This window comes from Salvelinus fontinalis, chromosome 30 (genome assembly GCF_029448725.1).
Source record: "Salvelinus fontinalis isolate EN_2023a chromosome 30, ASM2944872v1, whole genome shotgun sequence".
NCBI classification, from domain to species: Eukaryota; Metazoa; Chordata; class Actinopteri; order Salmoniformes; family Salmonidae; genus Salvelinus; species Salvelinus fontinalis.
Window position 1 is genome coordinate 28,410,993 of NC_074694.1, and position 22,432 is coordinate 28,433,424.

At 42.7% G+C, this 22,432-nt stretch overlaps 2 protein-coding genes across 2 annotated transcripts in view; one reads left to right on the top strand and one right to left on the bottom strand.

Annotated features, from left to right (window-relative positions):
- The window catches only part of LOC129828956 (serine/threonine-protein phosphatase CPPED1-like), a 29,255-nt gene extending 11,673 nt beyond the window's left edge, over window positions 1-17,582 (bottom strand). Inside the window, exons 1-2 of the mRNA XM_055890298.1 lie at window positions 17,495-17,582; window positions 5,737-5,948 (exon numbers count right to left, since the gene is read on the bottom strand). Of these exons, the coding sequence (XP_055746273.1) occupies window positions 5,737-5,948; window positions 17,495-17,515 (233 nt within the window). The 5' untranslated portion in view covers window positions 17,516-17,582. The remainder of the gene's footprint in view (window positions 1-5,736; window positions 5,949-17,494) is intronic.
- Window positions 17,583-17,673: 91 nt separating this feature from the next.
- The window catches only part of LOC129828955 (protein shisa-9A-like), a 46,899-nt gene continuing 42,140 nt past the window's right edge, over window positions 17,674-22,432 (top strand). Inside the window, exons 1-2 of the mRNA XM_055890297.1 lie at window positions 17,674-18,191; window positions 19,525-19,631. Of these exons, the coding sequence (XP_055746272.1) occupies window positions 17,674-18,191; window positions 19,525-19,631 (625 nt within the window). The remainder of the gene's footprint in view (window positions 18,192-19,524; window positions 19,632-22,432) is intronic.

Here is a 22,432-nt window from a genome sequence, read left to right on the forward strand (position 1 = left end):
CACTCAATTAGTATTTGGTAGCATTGCCTTTAAATTGTTTAACTTAGATGAAATGTTTTGGGTAGCCTTCCACAAGCTTCCCACAATAAGTTGGGTGAATTTTGGCCCATTCCTCCTGACAGAGCTGGTATAACTGACTCAGGTTTGTAGGCCTCCTTGCTCGCACACGCTTTTTCAGTTCTGCCCACATATTTTCTATAGGATAGAGGTCGGGGCTTTGTGATGGCCACTTCAATACCTTGACTTTGTTGTCCTTAAGCCATTTTGCCACAACTTTGGAAGTTTGCTTGGGGTCAGTGTCCATTTGGAAGATCCATTTGCGACCAAGCTTTAACTTCCTGACTGATGTCTTGAGATGTTGCGTCAATATATCTACATAATTTTCCGCCGTCATGATGTCATCTATTTTGTGAAGTGCACCAGTCCCTCCTGCTGCAAAGCACCCCCACAGCATGATGCTGCCACCCCCATGCTTCACAGTTGGGATGATGTTCTTTGGCTTGCAAGCCTCCCCCTTTTTCCTCCAAACATAACGATGGTCGTTATGGCCAAACAGTTCTATTTTTGTTTCATCAGACCAGAGGACATTTCTCCCAAAATTACAATCTTTGTCCCCGTGTGCAGTTTCAAACTGTAGTCTGGCTTTTTTCTGGCGATTTTGGAGCAGTGGCTTCATCCTTGCTGAGCGGCCTTTCAGGTTATGTCGATATAGAACTCGTTTTACTGTGGATATAGATACTTTTGTACCCGTTTCCTCCAGCATCTTCCTCCAGCATCTTCACAAGGTTCTGGGATTGATTTGCACTTTTCGCACCTCAGTACGTTCATCTATAGGAGACAGAACGCGTTTCCTTCCTGAGCGGTATGACGGCTGCGTGGTCCCATGGTGTTTATACTTACTATTCTTTGTACAGATGAACGTGCTACCTTCAGGAGTTTGGAAATTGCTTCCAAGATTGTACCAGACTTGAGGTCTTCAATTTTTTTCTGAGGTCTTGGCTGATTTCTTTTGATTTTCCCATGATGTCAAGCAAAGAGGCACTGAGTTTGAAGGTAGGCCTTGAAATACATCCACAGGTACACCTCCAATTGACTCAAATTATGTCAATTAGCCTATCAGAAGCTTCTAAAGCCATGACATCATTTTCTGGAATTTTCCAAGCTGTTTAAAGGCACAGTCAACTTAGTGTGTGTGAACTTCTGACCAACTGGAATTGTGATACAGTGAATGATAAGTGAAATAATCTCTATCTGTAAACAATTGTTGGAAAAAATACTTGTGTCATGCACAAAGTAGATGTCCTAACCGACTTGCCAAAACTATGGTTGAAAAACGAGTTTTAAGGACTCCAACCTAAGTGTATGTAAACCTCCGACTTCAACTGTATATATATATATATATTTTTTTAAATATAAAAAAAATCACAAAATTGTTTTGTTGAAATATATCCAAGAGTTGTGATGACACAAATTACATTTTTGGTTGAGCAAGAGCAGTGGCAGCCAGGGAAAGTGTTCGTTGACATCTTGTGGTCTTAATTTGAATTACAGGAGGGAGGGCAGTTACCCCCCTAGTACCCTAAAATGTGAAATGATTACAAAGTTAAACAAACCATACAACTCTATGCACAATTACTACTTTTTTAAATTTCCACTGCAAATTTTACAAAAACATATTTCGGCTTACTAGAAGAAGAGTGCAGATGCAAAGATGGGTAACAGGATGACAGTTTGTGCTGTTTTAGTGCCGTCATTCTGTTACCAAACTTTGCATCTGCACTGTTCTAAAAAAAAAAATGAATATGTAATACATTTTAAAGTGAAATATCGGTGTCTCCGCATTATTACCATGAAATTGCCCAACACGTCAACTGAGATTCATGAACCATGGCTAGCTGTGATTTCTGTAGACACAACCCCACTAAGGCATTGACAGCAACTGTAACCTAGAACCACATGTCTAGCTGTGATGCTGATTTTCATTCACCCATTGATTTCTGATATTAAAGTTATGATGTATGTGGACCACAGGAAGAGTAGCTGCTGCTTTTGCAGTGGCTAATGCGGATCCTAATAAATAGCCCTAAATACCAAATATTGCAACGCTAAGGCCACTAGCTTCTATGATGGTATCATTTTATTTAGACAGCGAAAGGCACACTTTAATAGGCTGAGCTGAGCTCAGAGAATATCTGAGAAAGAAAGGATTTTGACAGGTCGGGATAAACACTTTCCCATGGGACTCTGCTGAGAACTATAGTCCTGTACTGTATACCACATCGTTGGCTCAAGCATTTAGGAGATTGAAGGGTTCTCCAGCTGCTAGTCCTTCAGTCTAGCCAAATACTGTATATAACCTATGTATCCATATTCATCAGACTGCATACTGTGCTTAACTTCCTGTGCGTACAACCTTGTCCTTGAGATAAAGTATAAAAATATGCATCACAATTAGTCTAAAAGATTAAAACTATATAAAACGGAATACATAATAGGCAATTCACAAGAGCAAAAACAAAACAAGGGCACAGGCAGTATTACAAAGTACTGTATTGACTTCACTATGAATCAACTGAGCCAGCCAGGACATTCTGACACAGATGTACCAGAGACAGTTAGTTCTAACTCTTCTCTGTAGGGGTCCCCCCTACATAGTCTCCTCTCTCCTCCTCTCCTTTCCTCTCCGCTGTCCCCAAACCACTCATAAACCCATTAGAAGCTCTTCCCATTGGATGTCCCCATCAGCAAAACACAGACACACACACGCACACGCACACTACGCTGCATGTACACACACTACGCCTCCTCACAGAGCCTGATTTCCCCACTCTCTCTCCTGTCCAAATGATGTGCTGCTGTTGCTCAATTCCACAGAGTCCCACTTTATCTGCCTTCAACTACAATTAGGAGGCTTCCGCATGGGTGGAGGGTGACTGTATGGCTCAGTTGGTATAGCGTGGTGCTTGCATCACCAGGATTGTGGGTTCAATTCCCGGGGCCATCCATATGTAAAATGTATGCACACATGATTGGATAAATGCATCTGCTAAATGGCATACAGCATATTATTCTATACTACTGGGAGTCCGAGACTAACCTCACTCTTACCTTCCCCCGTTCATGTGCTCTTCTGTCGTCCCCTAACCAACCCCTGAAGTCCTTTGTAGTGCTCATTAGGAGTGTGTTTAGTCCAGCATGTTGCTTTAATCGAATCATCCTTCCTTCTCTGAACGTTTCACGGCTCTTCATTCTCTGTGAGAGAAAAGTCCTTGATGGGTCTCTCCCTCAGTCTCTCCTGGGATGGGATTACATTTTAGTCATTTAGCAGACACTCTTATCCAGAGCGATTTAGAGGAGCAATTAGGGTTAAGTGCATTGCTCAAGGGCACATCAAGGGATTTAAAAGAGCAACCTTTCGGTTACTGGCCCAATGCTCTTAACCACCTGCCGCCTTGGGATCACAGCGAGATCTGTCAGTAATAGCAGCACGGGATGGGATGGTAACAGGGGATATGTTTCCTCTGACAGCTGCTAGTTAGGGAAGGAGACCTGTGGATTGCTGGAGTAGGGGCTCAGGGATGGGCATTTTCATTGGGCCCAGCATGGAGCCTTGTGGCACACCACAGGTAGTTAACAAAGGTAATGGATGATCAAACTGTCAGTCGCTGAGTCATTCAAGGCCCTGTGTTTTCCTGATCACTACAGTGATAATGTACGGTGTTGAAGGATACAAGTAGAGAATTTAATTAATTATTTAGTCTTTCTCCCTTCGTGGTGACTGAAGAATGGTGAAATAAGAGATGTATTTTCACACAGTAAATTGAGTTATGCAAACAGGTTGGGAAGGGAGATGTTTACTCAAAGACACCCACCCAGGAGACATTTGGCGCCAATTTCCTGTCTTTCCCTGACAGCACTGTTTGTGGACAGGCAACTTCCTCTGGCCAGCAAAATACTTTTTTTCTGTTTGTAAATAAACACAAACAGTTTTTGGGCGATACCCCCCCGGCAGTGGGAGCCGTGGAAACGGTTGTGCGTGTGACGGACGTAGCTTGTAATGCACCTGGCACACACAACCTGCTCAGGCTGCCTGATGGTAACTAAGAGAGACGGCAGGCCATTTAAAATGTGCCCAAACCCTGGGCGGTTAGACTATCACTATGCATTTGGTAGGGACATGTGAAATCACAGTGACCTATAAATGCAACTGATCAGGGAGGGAGGGAGGGACAAAGGGGAATGAGAGGGAATCGTGCCCGACTTAAACTGTACAGTCATGGAAAATATTAGTTACCGAGCACTCAGAGGATTGTGCAGGAGTGGAATGTGTTTAATGTATAAATATATCCATTATAGTGTTTGTCAGCACAAGGCGAATTGGAGGTACAGTACAAGGCGAATTGGAGGTCATTATTACTAAGCATGGACAAAAGGAGAGGAAGAGGGTAGCTCTGGGGTTATCTGTATGCACAGCATTTCTTATGTAAGCAGAAGTAAGATTTTTCCCTCGTCATTTAGCTAAATGTGCATTCTGCAAAATGTGAACAAACAATACAGAAAAATTATACCTTTTTATATAGTCATAATAAAATCCTGTTCATGAGAACTATATTGGACACGTATAGTATACATCCCAGAGAAAACAGACAGACAAGCCTGATGACTTCTGCAGATGCCAAATATTCAGAGCCAAATATTCCACAGATCCACCCTTGGAAGGCAAGGCACCCCACAGTCCCTAATTGTCAGGCAAAGGTAGTTCCATTGGGAAGCAGCACGTTGGTGTGCAACAATATTATCTCTGCAGTGGGTCTAGCCTTCCGATTCCTCTTATCCTGTTATCAAATTAGTCAGCTGGACATCAAACACTCACCAAGCTATAGCCGCTCACTTAATTACATTCACCACCAGCACCTGTTTCCCCGCGAATGCCTCTCAGGCATACAGAGAACACCACTCAAACTTGTTCTCCTCTTTAAAACCACACAGGGAAGGATTGGGTTTTTCTGCATTTTTTCTTACATTGACAAATGGGAGTTTAGTTTTCCTTAAGGCCCAACAAACCTCTGCTCTGCTTTCTCCCAAGCCAGACTCAGATCTATTTGAGTAGATAAAACTCATCAATTTTCCAAGATCTACCATTTGTGAAAAATTTCCTAGAGGCAAATACTTCCCTCATATATTTTTGATAAAACGTCACAAAGATACAGTAGTGGGAGGGAGTCTGCTGCTAAGTCCACCGGTATCAAGATGCGGCTCATTCTTCTGCCTCTCATAGAGAACATTCTGTAATGATTCCAAACGCTCTAACGTCCTCAAGAGTGCATACATTTAATCAGAACAATCTCAGTGGGGAAGGAGAATCCATTAATCATTATATAACAGCCATATTCCATTCCCTTTATAGACCCATATAATATGAGAGACTTTCAAACTGATTTATCAGAATGTCAGTAACAGTGCATCTGCATAGCTGCTGGACATAAAACTGTTGTGGTCACACAACTACAATGAAATGTGCCGTAGCAAAACTATACTCGTCCACTCCTAGTTGTTGTTATGAATACAAACGATGGCATCATGTCGGGGACAGTGACACAAAAAGGATCCCATCATTGTCAAAGCATGACTGGACTGCTCTCTTCTATACAGTATGTCTACCATATGAATACAGGTAATATCCTCATGTTCACACCTGTTAAGGCTCAGGTGTGTTTCCTTTGAACTTTGTCTTACCTGGCATGGACCATGTCCCCACACAGCACCATGAACTTGGGCCTGCGGCACAGCTTGTTAATGGCCTCCACAGCCTGCTGGGTCAGTTGGACCTCTTCGGCCCACTCGTCCCCTTCCCCGTCGCAGTCCCCCTCCCTCCAGGCCTTCATCAGATCCAGCTGGAGGTCTGCAAAGGATGAAGCCGAATGGACCTCTCCATTCCTTCTGCTCTTCTGGGAAGGTAGGGGAAGAGGAGAACAGGGGAGAGATGCCAGAGACATTGAATAAAAGATACACTCAACATACGTTTTTTGACACCCAGTCTCTCTGTTCGTGAAAGTAATGCCAGAGTTATAGTCCTAATAGCAGCATTCTTACAAAATGGTCCTGTAGACCCACAGGGGATTTTGTTCTAGCTACTAATCAATTAGTCATCAAGCCCTTGAATTGTTTATTCTGGTATGTTACTACTGTGTGTAACAAAAAGCCTACACACCCTGTGGGTCCAGGACCAGGAGTGGAGAACAACACTGATGTAACAGTTATTGTCATAGTCGTGTTTCTCCTCTCAATAAAGAAAAAGGTTAAATAATTAGGCCTAACAGAACTATGGATATTGATGTGTGCATGGCAAAGTGTTTGAAATAATCTGGACATTACATAACGTGCCCATGACCTACAATAATCTCACTCAAATATGCATTTAAAAAGGCATTTGTTTTCACAGAGATAGGCAGGCATGCTGCGCCGCCAGTGAGTAGCAGTCGGGAGGACCTAAGACGGATCTAACAGTTTTTAATGGATTGCCCTTGTTGCATGAAAATGGCCAGCAGAAACAGACATCCGCTGTTTGTACAATGTGTTAAGAGGAAGGACAAACAAACTCTCTCTAGTCTGGTCTGCATCCCTCATTCTGTTCTAGAAGCTCAAAAAGCTACACGCTGTGTATACACACACAGGACTACACACACACACACACACACACACCCACACACACACACACACACACACACACACACACACACACACACACACACACACACACACACACACACACACACACACACACACACACACACACACACACACACACACACAGGACTACACACACACACACACAGGACTACACACACACACACACACACACAATACAGTACAGTATACACTCTCTCTCACACACACACACACACACAGACACACACACACACATGGCCGTACACAGCAGGACTTCCTTTCTCATCAGAATCTTCAATGTTTAACAAGCAGCAAATGAATGATGGTGAATCACAGTACTTGGAACAACAGAAAAGAGCTTTGTCTTTGGTCTTTGTATCTTCGTTTAGGAAATAATGGGGAACATTCCCTGCTTCTATGGTCAGGGCAATTCTGCTACATTTTGACCTCATATTCATTATCTCCAGCACCATACCAGTGTTTACATAATGTGACAACGGCATGTTTCTATGATCTGTTATTAAAACAATAAGAAGGAAGATCCTAAAAAATTATTCTCTGTGACTCACAGGGTAGAATTAAAAGTAAGGAAAACTGTGATTTTTAAAACCTGCAACAAGTTTCTATGTCACGTTCCTGACCTGTTTTCCTTTTTCTTGTATTTATTTAGTTGGTCAGGGCGTGAGTTGGGTGGGTTTGTCTATGTTTGATTTTCTATGTTGGGATGTTTGTGTTCTGCCGGGTATGATTCTCAATCAGAGACAGCTGTCAATCGTTGTCCCTGATTGAGAATCATACTTTGGCAGCCTGGGTTTCACGTGTGTTTTGTGGGTGTTTGTTTCCGTGTCTGTGTTTGTTGCACCACACGGTACTGTATCGGTTTATGCACTTCGTTTATTTGTTTTGTAATTCAGTATTCAGTTTATTTTAATAAATCATTATGAACACTAACCACTCTGCGTATTGGTCCGATCCGTCTCGCCTCTCCTCGTCCGAGGAGAGGGAAGAATATGACGATAGCCGTAACATTCTAGCCAGAGGGAGGGTATTTTCTTGCTCCCCAAGTCACCACGAATGTCATACTTTGAAAATCACTGTTTTTAAAATATTGTATATTTTGATGATGTCATCAGGTAAAACTTTTTTAATGTATATTCTTTCTACAAAAAGTATAAATATACCGTTTTCATATATGTAGACACTGGTATTGTGCTGGAGATAATGAAAATTAATTTGAAAAGAGTTGGAATTGCCTTAAAACATCAGATTTATTAAACACAACACCAATTAGATGTCTTACTTGCAGGGTATTTGGAGGGAACAAGGTTAAGGCAGTGTAATGTCTGCTTCCAACTCACACCCTCAAACACGTAGATCACCTGAACCCAGCTCACTTTCCAGACCACGTTTCAGCTCACACCCTCAAACACGTAGATCACCTGAACGCAGCTCACTTTCCAACTCACACCCTCAAACACGTAGATCACCTGAACACAGCTCACTTTCCAGACCACTTTCCAACTCACACCCTCAAACACGTAGATCACCTGAACGCAGCTCACTTTCCAGCTCACACCCTCAAACACGTAGATCACCTGAACGCAGCTCACTTTCCAGCTCACACTCTCAAACACGTAGATCACCTGAACGCAGCTCACTTTCCAGACCACTTTCCAACTCACACCCTCAAACACGTAGATCACCTGAACGCAGCTCACTTTCCAGCTCACACCCTCAAACACGTAGATCACCTGAACGCAGCTCACTTTCCAGCTCACACCCTCAAACACGTAGATCACCTAAACGCAGCTCACTTTCCAGCTCACACTCTCAAACACGTAGATCACCTGAACGCAGCTCACATTCCAGACTACTTTCCAGCTCACACCCTCAAACACGTAGATCACCTGAACGCAGCTCACTTTCCAGACCACTTTCCAGCTCACACCCTCAAACCCGTAGATGACCTGAACGCAGCTCACTTTCCAGCTCACACTCTCAAACACGTAGATCACCTGAACGCAGCTCACTTTCCAGCTCACACTCTCAAACACGTAGATCACCTGAACGCAGCTCACTATCCAGACCACTTTCCAGCTCACACCCTCAAACACGTAGATCACCTGAACGCAGCTCACTTTCCAGCTCACACTCTCAAACACGTAGATCACCTGAACGCAGCTCACTTTCCAGCTCACACTCTCAAACACGTAGATCACCTGAACGCAGCTCACTATCCAGACCACTTTCCAGCTCACACCCTCAAACACGTAGATCACCTGAACGCAGCTCACTTTCCAGCTCACACCCTCAAACACGTAGATCACCTGAACCCAGCTCACTTTCCAGACCACTTTCCAACTCACACCCTCAAACACGTAGATCACCTGAACGCAGCTCACTTTCCAGACCACTTTCCAGCTCACACTCTCAAACACGTAGATCACCTGAACGCAGCTCACTTTCCAGCTCACACCCTCAAACACGTAGATCACCTGAACGCAGCTCACTTTCCAAACCACTTTCCAGCTCACACTCTCAAACACGTAGATCACCTGAACGCAGCTCACTTTCCAGACCACTTTCCAGCTCACACTCTCAAACACGTAGATCACCTGAACGCAGCTCACTTTCCAGCTCACACCCTCAAACACGTAGATCACCTGAACGCAGCTCACTTTCCAGACCACTTTCCAGCTCACACTCTCAAACACGTAGATCACCTGAACGACACTAATGACGCCTTTTGCCTATTCGCTGCCTGTTCTTTAGCCTTTATCGGATTTCCTGTTATCTACCTATTGCCTGATCTCTTGGACTACATTACTAGCCTTTTCCCTGCCTGTACTGTTGCCCTTTTGGACCCCCTGTGCATGACCTTCTGCCTGCCCCTGGACCCAGCTACCTGCCTCCTCCTGTGGTCCTTTGCAATAAACACCTGCTGCGCCCTGCGCTTGAAACCAGCTCTCGGTCTCCCTCGTGTTCATTACTGGCAAATACTAACTAATTTTGACATTACAATTTTCAGTCGAAGTTTATATTATTTTCACTGAAGACAGAATGTTGCTTGGGTACTTTTCATAGGTTGAAAACTTCCCTGAACTTCTACAATTCAGCAAAACCCTTATGCTGTAAAGGTTTATGCTGCAATATATTGGAATATCCTGCATCAGCATATGGGCCTTAGTTCACTGATCTCTCCAGCACCAATTGGATATATGTGTTTCCTCCCAACCCTAGATATGTAACAGGCTAAGCCCTCTCTTTTTTACTGCCTCATATGAGACAGACGCGTGATTTGTAAGGCTTTCATACTAGCCTAGCATTTAATCTCTCATTCTAGCCAAGCATGGTACCTTTACAGTAGTGTGCGTCTCAGGAATCGCTGCTGTGTGAACTATTTTAGAGGCAACTTTTTTTTTTTTAAGCATAAATAGTTTTTTACACAAGGAGCCAAAGCTCCCATGACCGCTGATAAGTACACGCAACTTTGTGCGCATGCGCTGATCGAGCACCACTTCAAACATAAATCGGAGAGATTTCTCAGGTGGCAGATGGTATGTTCAAACAATCCTAATCATAATTCAACATGAAGCACTGAGGGCCTTTTTAATAAAAAATTAAAAAAGGAATGAAATATGGAACTTATGTGGAATTGTCAGTGAAGAGAAAAACCTATTAATTCCACCATCAGTTTGAGGTGCTGAAAAACTAACACGGTTTGTAGAGATGTGATGGTGCAATCAGCAAAGCTGTCAGAGGAAGAGATTAGTCTGCGAATCTGATTAGTCTGAACACTCAAATGCCTCAGTCTGTAAGCTTGGCCAGAAATAGGACTATTCAGCCCAGCCCGTTCACTGGTCAAAGGTCAAATGTCTAAGGTAGATAGGGTCTTCATTAGTTACCACAGCTACAAAGTCATTATTAAGGCTAAACCTAACTTTAACCACACTTCTAACCTTATGCCTAAACTTAAAAAGCAATTATTTGTTTTTATACATTTTTATGATATAGCCGATATACACCGAGCAAAAATATAAACACAACATGTAAAGTGTTGGTCCCATGTTTCATGAGCTGAAAAAAAAGATCCCAGAAATGTTTAATATGCACAAAAAGCTTATTTCTCTCAAATAAAATACTCAAATTTGTTTACATCCCTGTTAGGGTTGGCATATCAAGAAGCTGATTAAACAGCATGATCATTACATGATCATTACACAGGTGCACCTTGTGCTGGGGACAATAAAAGGCCACTCTAATGTGCAGTTTTGTCACACAATGCCACAGAGTTCTCAAATTTAGAGTGAGTGTGCAATTGGCAAGCTGACTGCAAGAATGTCCACCAGAGCTGTTGCCAGAGAATTTAATGTTAATTTCTCTACCAATGTCGTAATAGACCGCAGACCACGTGTATGGTGTCTTGAGGGCGAGCGGTTTGCTGATGTCAACGTTGTGAACAGAGTGCCCCATGGTGGCGGTGGGGTTAAGGTATGGTCAGGCATAAGCTACGGGCAATGAACACAATTGCATTTTATTGATGGCAATTTGAATGCACATGAGATACCGTAATGAGATCCTGAGGCCCATTGTCTTGCCATTCATCCGCCGCAATCCCCTCATGTTTGAGAATGATAATGCACGGCTCCCTTTTGCAAGGATCTGTACACATTTCCTGGAAGCTGAAAATGTTCCAGGTCTTCCATTGGCCTGCATACTCACCAGACATGTCACCCATTGAGCGTGTTTGGGAAGCTCTGGGTCAACTTGTTTCAACAGCGTATTCCAGTTCCCGCCAATATCGAGCAACTTTGCACAGCCATTGAAGAGGACTGGGAAACATTCCACAAGCCACAATAAACCACCTAATAAACTCTATGTGTAAGAGATGTGTCGCGCTGCATGAGACAAATGGTGGTCACACCAGAAACGGACTGGTTCTCTGATCCACGCTCCTACCTTTATTTAAAGGTATCTGTGACCAACAGATGCATAGCTGTGTTCCCAGTCATGTGAAATCCATAGATTAGGGCCTAATGAATTTATTTCAATTGACTGATTTCCTTATAAGACTGTAACTCAGTAAAATCTTTGAAATTGTTGCACGTTGCGTTTATATTTTTGTTCAGTATATATTTTTACTTTGTGTCTGTGGCAACTAGTGAGAACCGATAGACAGTGAGCGGGTTCGATTAATCTTGCCTGGGCGCACGTGTAGCCATGTTTTGCATAGGCTGAAAGTTGATTTTAATTTGGAACCGGGCTGCTTCCCGGGCATGAGCCAGGTGCCCGCTTTGTCCAACGGCAACGTCTGCTCAAAACAAAAGTTACTTAATTAAGCACATGTTGTAATTAGTAGGATTCTGTGTTTTTACATGAAAAAGTGATTGCTTTTGATTAAAAGCCTTTATCTGCCTTCCCAATGAAAACTAGTTTGAAAATTCTAAATGTATTTGATAGAAAAGAATAGATGTATATTTAAGCAATTAGGCCAGAGGAGGTGTGCTATATGGACAATATACCACGGCTAAGAACAGCCCTTAGCCGTGGTATATCGGCCATATATCACAAACCCTAGAAGTGCCTTATTTCTATGATAAACTGGTGACTAACGTAATTAGAGCAGTAAAAATAAAGGTTTTATCATACCCATGGTATACTGTCTGATGTACCATGGTTGTTAGCCAATCAGCATTCAGTGCTCGAACCAGACAGTTTATAATTCTGGACAATGCACCATGCTGCCTTGTTGACAACATGACCGAGCGGTGCAGATTACTGTTCGATTTGAGACAGGCAGTCCTCCTTCCCCACTTTCGCCCAATGATGTGACAAGCCATTGCCCAGTTCAGCCCGGGCCAGCATAAAAGAACTCCCACCCTAACTGACTTCCTATCACACCATGACCAACCAATCCTAAAATAGGCCTATTTAAAGTTAAAATCCTAAATTGCTACAGCCATTTTTGGACTTATAAATTAATGATATATACCCATTGAATCTTGAAGAATTTTACTTATAAACGCCTCATAAGCTTAGTTCAACCCTCATACCCCATCAGAAACCCAAATATTCTTTAATATTCTTTAATTGCCAAAAGACTACAAAGACATAGAGAAATATGTGCAGTCCTTTCGATATGATGTTATCATATTTCTTTATTGTTTCTAAACAATGTAAATTTAAACAAACACTGCATAGCCTCAAAACATGTTTAAACCTAGCTTATACATGTGATATCATGGATGGTCAGTACTTGCATCCATAGCTCTGTCTATGAATTTGAGAGTGGTTACATTTCTCCAGCCCTCCCCTTAGCTTTTTAACAAAACAGGGGTGGGGTTGTTTTCTTATTGTTTCAATTAAGGATTCTAGCTTCAAAAATAGGATTTGAAGGTATTCATAATTTGTTAAGTCTTCCATACAACACCACATGTAATATGCCATTGGTTTTGGGCAGAGACCCGTTTTGGGGTTATGATAAGGTAGCTAAACGGCAATAATGCAACTCACATTTACAGCTATAGGCTATACAGCTATAATTCAAAATCAAGGGGTATATTTCAGCAAAACTAAATTGCAAAACAAATGGATGTTAGCTAGCCTACTATATGGACGGCTAGTTAGTTAGCTTGCTAGCTAGTTGGCTAGATTTAGGTAGCTACGTTCAGTCAGTCTTGATGTTGTTCTTTTTTTGTCAATGTACAGTGAGGTATTTGTGAATCACAAACAAGGCGAAAGTCACTATCTGGCCAAGTAGCATAACAACAATGTCCGAACCCCTGCCTAGTTCTACAATTTCTACAACAACCCCCGGCCTTGTTGCTGACGAAACTCAGAGGGAGACTTCCAGAGACTGACAATACACTCGTGAATTTAATTATGTAATTCATATGAATCAATAAAACGAGCATGAAATTCATATTTGTGATTCAGCCATAAACTCGTCGCTCGTGTTGAATCGATGTCACGATCGTCGTAATGAGGCAGAGTGGACCAAGGCGCAGCGTGATAGAAAGACATCTTCTTTATTATGAAGACGAAAAAAACGAACAAAAACAACAAACAGACGACCGTGAAGCTATTCAAACAAATAGTGCTGACACTAAACACTACACATAGACAATTACCCACAATAGCCTAATGCCTATGGCTGCCTTAAATATGGCTCCCAATCAGAGACAATGAATGACAGCTGTCTCTGATTGAGAACCATTCAGGCAACCATAGACTTACCTAGACACCTACACTCAACACAAACCTATACACTCTACCCAAAACCCCCTATACCATACAACCACCCAAGACGAGACAAATACACAAACATCCCCCCTGACACACCCTGACCAAACCAAAATATTACAGAAAATAAAGATAACTAAGGCCAGGGCGTGACAATCGACTACATCATCTAACTATTAACTTTGCTTTGCTGCATAACTTTTCTGTAGCAGCCCTTGTGACTGACTGACTGCATCTGGGAGCTGTACCTTGACTTTCTCTCTCTCATATATATATATATATATATATATATATATATATATATATACAGTATATATATATATAAACTCAGGAAAAAAAGAAACGTCCCCCTTTTCAGAAGCCTGTCTTTCAAAGATAATTCGTAAAAATCCAAATAACTTCACAGATCTTCATTGTGAAGGGTTTAAACACTGTTTAAACACCCATGCTTGTTCAATGAACCATAAACAATTAATGAACATGCACCTGTGGAACGGTCGTTAAGACACTAACAGCTTACAGATGGTAGGCAATTAAGGTCACAGTTATGAAAACTTAGGACACTAAAGAGGCCTTTCTACTGACTGAAAAACATCAAAAGAAAGATGCCCAGGGTCCCTGCTCATTTGCGTGAACGTACCTTAGGCATGCTGCAAGGAGGCATGAGGACTGTAGATGTGGCCAGGGCAATAAATCCGAACATCACACCTGCGGGACAGGTACAGGAGTGCAACAACAACTGCCCGAGTTACACCAGGAACGCACAATCCTTCCATCAGTGCTCAGACTGTCCGCAATAGGCTGAGAGAGGCTGGACTGAGGGCTTGCAGGCCTGTTGTAAGGCAGGTCCTCACCAGACATTACCTGCAACAATGTCACCTATGGGCACAAACCCACAGTCGCTGGACCAGACAGGACTGGCAAAAAGTGCTCTTCACTGACAAGTCGTGGTTTTGTCTCACCAGGGGTGATGGTCGGATTCGCCTTTATCGTCAAAGGAATGAGCGTTACACAAAGGCCTGTACTCTGGAGCGGGATCGATTTGGAGGTGGATGGTCCGTCATGGTCTGGGGCGGTGTGTCATAGCATCATTGGACTGAGCTTGTTGTCATTGCCGGCAATCTCAATGCTGTGTGTTACAGGGAAGACATCCTCCTCCCTCATGTGTTACCCTTCCTGCAGGCTCATCCTGACATGACCGTCCAGCATGACAATGCCACCAGCCATACTGCTCGTTCTGTGTGTGATTTCCTGCAAGACAGTAATGTCAGTGTTCTACCATGGCCAGCGAAGAGCTCGGATCTCAATCCCATTGAGCACGTCTGGGACCTGTTGGATCGGAGGGTAAGGGCTAGGGCCATTCACCTCAGAAAGGCCCGGGAACTTGCAGGTGCTTTGGTGGAAGTAGCGTAACATATCACAGCAAGAACTAGCAAATCTGGTGCAGCCCATGAGGAGGAGATGCACTGCAGTACTTAATGCAGCTGGTGGCCACACTAGATACTGACTGTCACTTTTGATTTTGACCTCCCCCTTTGTTCAGGAACACATTATTCCATTTCTGTTAGTCACATGTCTGTGGAACTTGTTCAGTTTATGTCTCAGTTGTTGAATGTTGTTATGTTCATACAAATATTTACACATGTTAAGTTTGCTGAAAATAAACGCAGTTGACAGTGGGAGGACATTTCTTTTTTTGCTGAGTTTATATACCGACTACCGTTCAAAAGTTTGGGGTCACTTAGAAATGTCCTTGTTTTCCATAAAAACATACTTGAAATGAGTTGTAAATATAGTCAAGACATTGACAAGGTTATAAATAAGGATTTTAATATAAATAATAATTGTATCCAAACTTTGTGCTCGTCAAAGAATCCTCCATTTGCAGCAATTACAGCCTTGCAGACCTTTGGCATTCTAGTTGTCAATTTGTTGAGGTAATCTGAAGAGATTTCATCCCATGCTTCCTGAAGCACCTCCCACAAGTGTAGACCTTGTTAATGTTGTAAATGACTATTGAACCTGGAAATGGCAGATTTTTTATGGAATATCTACATAGGCGTACAGAGGCCCATTATCAGCAACCATCACTCCTGTGTTCCAATGGCACGTTGTGTTAGCTAATCCAAGTTTATAATTTTAAAAGGCTAATTGATCATTAGAAAACCCTTTTGCAATTATGTTAGCACAGTATCTGGAGCATCAGCCTTTGTGGGTTCGATTGCAGGCTCAAAATGGCCAGAAACAAAGAACTTTCTTTGGAAACTTGCCAGTCTATTCTTGTTCTAAGAAATGAAGGCTATTCCATGTGAGAAATTGCCAAGAAACTGAAGATCTCGTACAATGCTGTGTACTACTCATTACAGCACAAACTGGCTATAACCAGAATAGAAAGAGGAGTGGGAGGCCCCGGTGCACAACTGAGCAAGAGGACAAGTATATTAGTGTCTAGTTTGAGAAACAGACGCCTCACAAGTCCTCAACTGGCAGCTTCATTAAATTGTACCCGCAAAACACCAATCTCAACATCAACAGTGAAGAGGCGACTCCAGGATGCTGGCCTTCTAGGCAAAGTTCCTCTGTCCAGTGTCTGTGATCTTTTGCCCATCTTAATCTTTATTTTTATTGGCCAGTCTGAGAGATGGTTTTTTCTCTGCAACTCTGCCTAGAAGGCCAGCATCCCGGAGTACCCTCTTCACTGTCACTGTTGATGTTGAGACTGGTGTTTTGCAAGTACAGACAGTATTTTGATGAGGTGAGCTTTTTGAACAGGTGAAAGGCAGCGAGTAGAATATGATAGCATATGGGAAATATGAATTGTATATAAGGGAAATCATTCCCAAAGGAAATCAATCCACAGAGCTCTATAATCCAACGTTTGTGAGGCATAACAAATATAATTTTGTGATGAATAGAGAAACGTCTCTGTGTATGATGTCACTGTGCATGGAAAGAGACGAGTGTTTGTGTGGACACTTAGTCAGGCCAGTGTATAAAAGCATTAGTCTTCGAGTGTAAAAAATAAATACATACGTGTAACCTATGCAACTCAGGCTGGCAAAACAACCCCCCTATAATCCTCTAATCTCATTTGGAAGTTACCGTAACGGAAATGTCTGCATCCCGTGACCATATTTTGTCCGTGCGCAAATTATAAGAAGGAAAAAACTGATTTGCTAGGCAGCACAACTCGATCCACAATTCGTAATGCGCGTTTTGGGCTGTCACAGACTCACAGATATGTTTAACAATACAGTGATCTCTCTTTCTTCTTCTGAATTCCTCCTTACCTTCTCTCCTCCTATCTTTTTGCGCACCATGCTCTCCCACCTCAGCTCTTATTCGCTCACTCCCGCTCAAAACATTTGTGCAGTTAGTTCTAGCTCCATCGACTCCTGTGTGTGAGAGCGCGCTGATGGATGTGAGAAGTGAAGTAGCCTAGATTTGATAACATCATGGAATTATTTTTCTAAGAACACCTGTAGAGAGATTGTGCACTGGGGAAATATTCTAAGAAGGACAATACCCATATAAATGCAAGGTTTTATTTGGGGAAAAAATAACAACAAATGGTTCTCTTTACCTTCATGGATGTCGAGGACATTAGTGAAAACGTTCACCAACACTGATGGCAGTGTTCTGCAATTTGCATGTATGTTTTTGGACTTTTCATAATACCAAGACCGTACGCTCTTCTTTTTCTTCGAGTGTCTTCTGAAATGCTCTAGAGGAGCTGAAAGGAAGGGGGAGAAGGACAACACAATGAGGGGGAAATACTTTCTGCTCGGTTACTTGTTGGTCAAAGTTATGGCGCTGGTCTGCAAGGCGGACGGAGAACCAGGACAACTGGATGGCTTTGTCATGATGACGACGTCCAACGGATCTAGGGAGGACGAGGGCGCAGGCTTCTCAGAGCCCCCACACACGGAGGACCGGTGCCGGGGGTACTATGATGTGATGGGCCAGTGGGACCCGCCGTTCGTTTGCAAAACGGGCGATTATCTGTATTGCTGCGGCACCTGTGGCTTTCGGTTCTGCTGCTCCTACAAGACCTCGCGGCTGGATCAGAGCACCTGTAAAAACTACGACACTCCGGTGTGGATGATGACAGGTCAAACCCCGTTTAAGAAAAACGACCTCCGGCACGACCCCACCAAAGATAAAACTAATTTAATCGTGTATATAATCTGTGGAGTAGTCGCTATCATGGCACTTGTTGGGATATTCACCAAACTCGGCCTGGAAAAGGCGCACCGACCCGAGAGAGAGAATATGGCTAGGTGGGTTTCTGGGGTTCTGCTGCTGAGCGCGCCGCGAGCTCCTTTCATGCGCTTGTTTTCAAGGAGCTCGCTTGGTGCGCACATGTAGGCTAGAGCGCGCGCCACAATAATATTAAAGCTTGAGTTCTAGACTCGTGCTTGACAGTTTTACATTGGTAAACGACTCTATTGTAATAGCCTTGTCACTGATAGTAGGAACGATCCAATCTAAATGTGGTTCTTGTTTAAAATTATAATAAGAAATCCCCCCTATAAATTACTTTTACGCGAACAATAAGACCTCTTCGATGGACAGAAAGTAGCTGTCATCGACAGTTTATCAATTGGACTAGATTGCATAATGTCATCAGACACTTGGCTCACCTGTGTGGGTTGCTTGCCTGCTTCACTCGCGGAGAGCACGGGGGCGTGTGTCTCTTGCAGTTGTGAGCGAGGCCACAATGCCCCCCCACAACATGCGCATGCTATGCCTTTATTTGGAGATAACAATGGACCAATTATTGTCCTATTAGTTTTCATCATCGTGTCTTATTTATTCTTAGAATTTAATATTTTCGAATTAATGTGGAACCGGTTAAAATTAACTAGTCAAATTAACTAAATGTTTAATTTTGCTTTCTCTTGAACTCCCTGCCCTGTGCCTGGTCTCATAGACTAGACATATCATAGTAAATGTAAATCTGAGACACTAAAATTAGCATGATATGTTATGTTTGGTATGGTTACATAAGACAGATGGTTACGTGGTTGGTCAGGGTAGTCTAGCAACTGAAAGGTTGCAATTTCGAATCTCATCACGGAAAACTTTTGCATTTTAGCTAATTAGCAACTTTTCAACGACTTACTTATTTTTTCCTAATTTGCAACTACTTAGCATGTTAGCTAACCCTTCCCCTAACAGTAACCCTTTTAGCTAACCCTTCCCCCAACCCTAACCCTAACCTTAACCCTTCTAGCTAACCCTTTAACCTTCCTCCTAAACTTAACCCTAACCCTAATCCCTAGCCTAGCCACCTAACCACCTAGCTATTATTCGTAACATATCATACGTTTTGAAAATTCGTAACATATTGTGCGTTTTGCTAATTCATAACATATAATACAAATTGTAATTCGTAACATATACAAAATGGATGATGGACATGCACAAATGAATAAATAATATTCAAAACTTAGCATATCACACTAAATGGATTGTCTCAGATTTCCTTACAGAATAATACGAAATGCTCTGAGACCAGGTTGCAGCGCAGCGGTGTTTAGCATGAAATCAAGCATTAGGCGCAATTCTTCATTCTCTCTCTCTCTCTCTCTCTCACTCATACACACACAGGGCTGTCCAAAGCGTGTTACAGGTCGGCAGTCCAGGTGAGCAGTTCCAGGGGGAGGACACCCTTGGCATGCACGCACAGCACTATGACACAAGGGCCAACAACCTCCGTAAGTTTTACAGTTTTGGCCCTTATAAGCAGAGGTTTTTGGTGGTGATGGTTGTGGACAGCTTTGTGTGGATGTATCTGCAACTTCAGAGAAATTTGAGACTGGGAGGGTTGGCCATGAGGTCCCCAAACAGATAATAGCAAACGTAATGTGGGCAGGTTGCATTGTTGCATATTGTATTTGTTTCAAGTGTGGCATTCATGTTATAATCTTAGATGGAGTCATGTGGATGGAAACCAACTGCCTTATGCTTTAGAAATCCAGTGGTAATTCACAGTTTTATTTTGTCCCATGTCTACATGATTCAACGATTCAAAATGTGTAGGAGAGACAGAGAGAGAGAGAGCGAGAGAGAGAGAGAGAGAGAGAGAGAGAGAGAGAGAGAGAGAGAGAGAGAGAGAGAGACAGAGAGACAGAGAGAGAGGAGAGACAGAGAGATAGAAAGAGAGAGAGAGAGAGATAGAGAGAGACAGAGAGAGGAGAGGGAGAGGAGAGAGAAGAGAGAGAGAAGAGAGAGAGGAGAGAGAGAGACAGAGAGAGAGAGAGAGAGAGAGAGAGAGAGAGAGAGAGAGAAAGAGAGAGAGAGAGAGAGAGAGAGGAGAGAGAGAAAGAGAGAGAGAGCGGTGTGAATGGCATCTATTTCTGTTGCATCATGTGGGCAGCACAGTTATGGGCTTTGTGTAAACAACTCAGAAACACAGAAGAGGCTTAATCTGGAGTATTTCATACTCATTCCATACTGCTGTAGCAAGAGATTCTGATTCCAGTATGATTACATCACCACCTTTTGGGGCTGGATGTGTTTCATCCTAAAAATTGAAAAATTATTAAAACACAAAGCAAGCGGCACATCTAAGCCCCCTTCTACTTGAAAGGATGTATTTTGAGACGTACTGACTGAAACTGAGAGTGTAGCTGACAGTGCTGTTGTCAATGGGATTTGTCCTATTTTCTTGATACTATCAAACACAATCTGACTGACACACCTTATCATCCGGTGTGACTGTACTGGACTCCTAACAGCTCTCCTTCGAATCATTTTAAGGTAGTGTCCTTTGTCTCTAATGTATTCTGGGGTGCTGGTGTCATCTGTCATCAATTATATCTATAAATAACGGTCACTGATGTTTCGAAGAGGCAGATGTACCAGGTCTACCTCAAAATAAATAAAGGTTAAATATATATAGATAGAAGTACCAAACATGAGGAGGCATGTGTGGAAATCTTAAACGAGGCTCTAGTCTAAAGCCAGGCTCTCTGAAGTATGCATAGTAATATATGTCTTCTGCTGCTGTGAGGGAACACAAAAATAGGATAATATCACCTGGGAGGCCTGGCTGGTGAAATAGTGATTATTATTGATGTGGAACCCTGCTCCACTCTTTAGTCTGGGGTCTTGTGGGTAATCATGTGGAGTGTTATTAACCCCTATGATCTGATTCGATCCCCAGAGAGGCTTCATATGGGTTTAGATGTCTCAACCAGCCGGGAGACGGATTTATCATAGAGAGAGGGATGGATGAAGGGAGTTCAACTGTGTACGTGTCTTGTTGATCACACTCTATTTTTAGAGTAGACCATCTATTGATTATAGCTTATGGCCAGATTACCTTATTACTGACATTATCAGTAGATCCCCATCTTAGCTGTCCTCACCCAGCTTTGGAGAAGAATGACGAGGGCAGTTTGTATGGCTGATAGTCATAACAATGCCTCTTTCAGCAGGGCAATGGTGGATAACAGCTTGGGATGAGCTACTTTCTCCCCCAAGCATTTTCTTCAAGCACCTCTGAGTATTAGCTAAGGACAAGACTAGAGCAAGTGTTTTGTTCCTTACGTTGCTTTGTTTTGCCATCATATGGGATGTAATGCGTAAAAAACCCTTTATCATGTATCGCACATGTGAGACATGTCTCACACACCACATCAATGAGTAATACGTCAGATCTCTCCATGTTATGTTAGACCCCATGAGGACTGGGGCCTCTGCTCTGTACCCCTCTACATATGAAAAAATTAACAGTTTAATCTTGGTGGCTCCACGGCCATGAACCAAGCAGCCCTCCCAAGCCTTGCTGGGCTGGTGATAACACTTTCATGTCATCTCAAAACGGGATACTTTTTAAAAATTCTTAAAGAGGTCAAAATTCCATGTCTCCGAGCCTTCAGCATCAAAGCACAAAGTGAGAAATGGAGTGAGAGACGGAGACAGAAATAAAGAGGCAGCGAGACACAGAGAAGGAGAAGGGGAAATGGAGTGAGAGAATGAAAGAGAAGGAGAGAGAGAGAAAGGGAGAGAGGACAACATGTCAAGACTGTCGGAGAGGATCAGTTCAATGTCAACAGTCAAATATCTTTAGAGTGACAAAGTTGACAAACTGCAGGCAGAATGTAACCTCGTTTACATCTGTGAAGGGAAATGTGTCATACAAACGATATAAGGTCAGCGCTGCTTCTGGTAGATTTGTCCCACCTCAACCTAAACTCATGAGGTGGGACATTGATAAAAATAGAAGAAAAAAATGGTACTCTGAAAAAAATGAAATATTGTTACGTGAGAGCCCCAGGACGAGAGCAGGGTAGGCTTTCCATCCGTGAGCTGACTGGGAGTGATCTGTATTTACAACTCACGTTCACAAAGGTAATTACCTGCCCAGCAGTTCTAATCTTCCCTTAAACATCTCCAGATATGAAGTATGAAATTGCTAATAAGTAATTGCTTGGAGATTACAAAGCATGAAGAAAGGCCCTGTCTCCAAAATACTCTCCACTCTTGGATTTCTCTAACCTCATCTACTGTT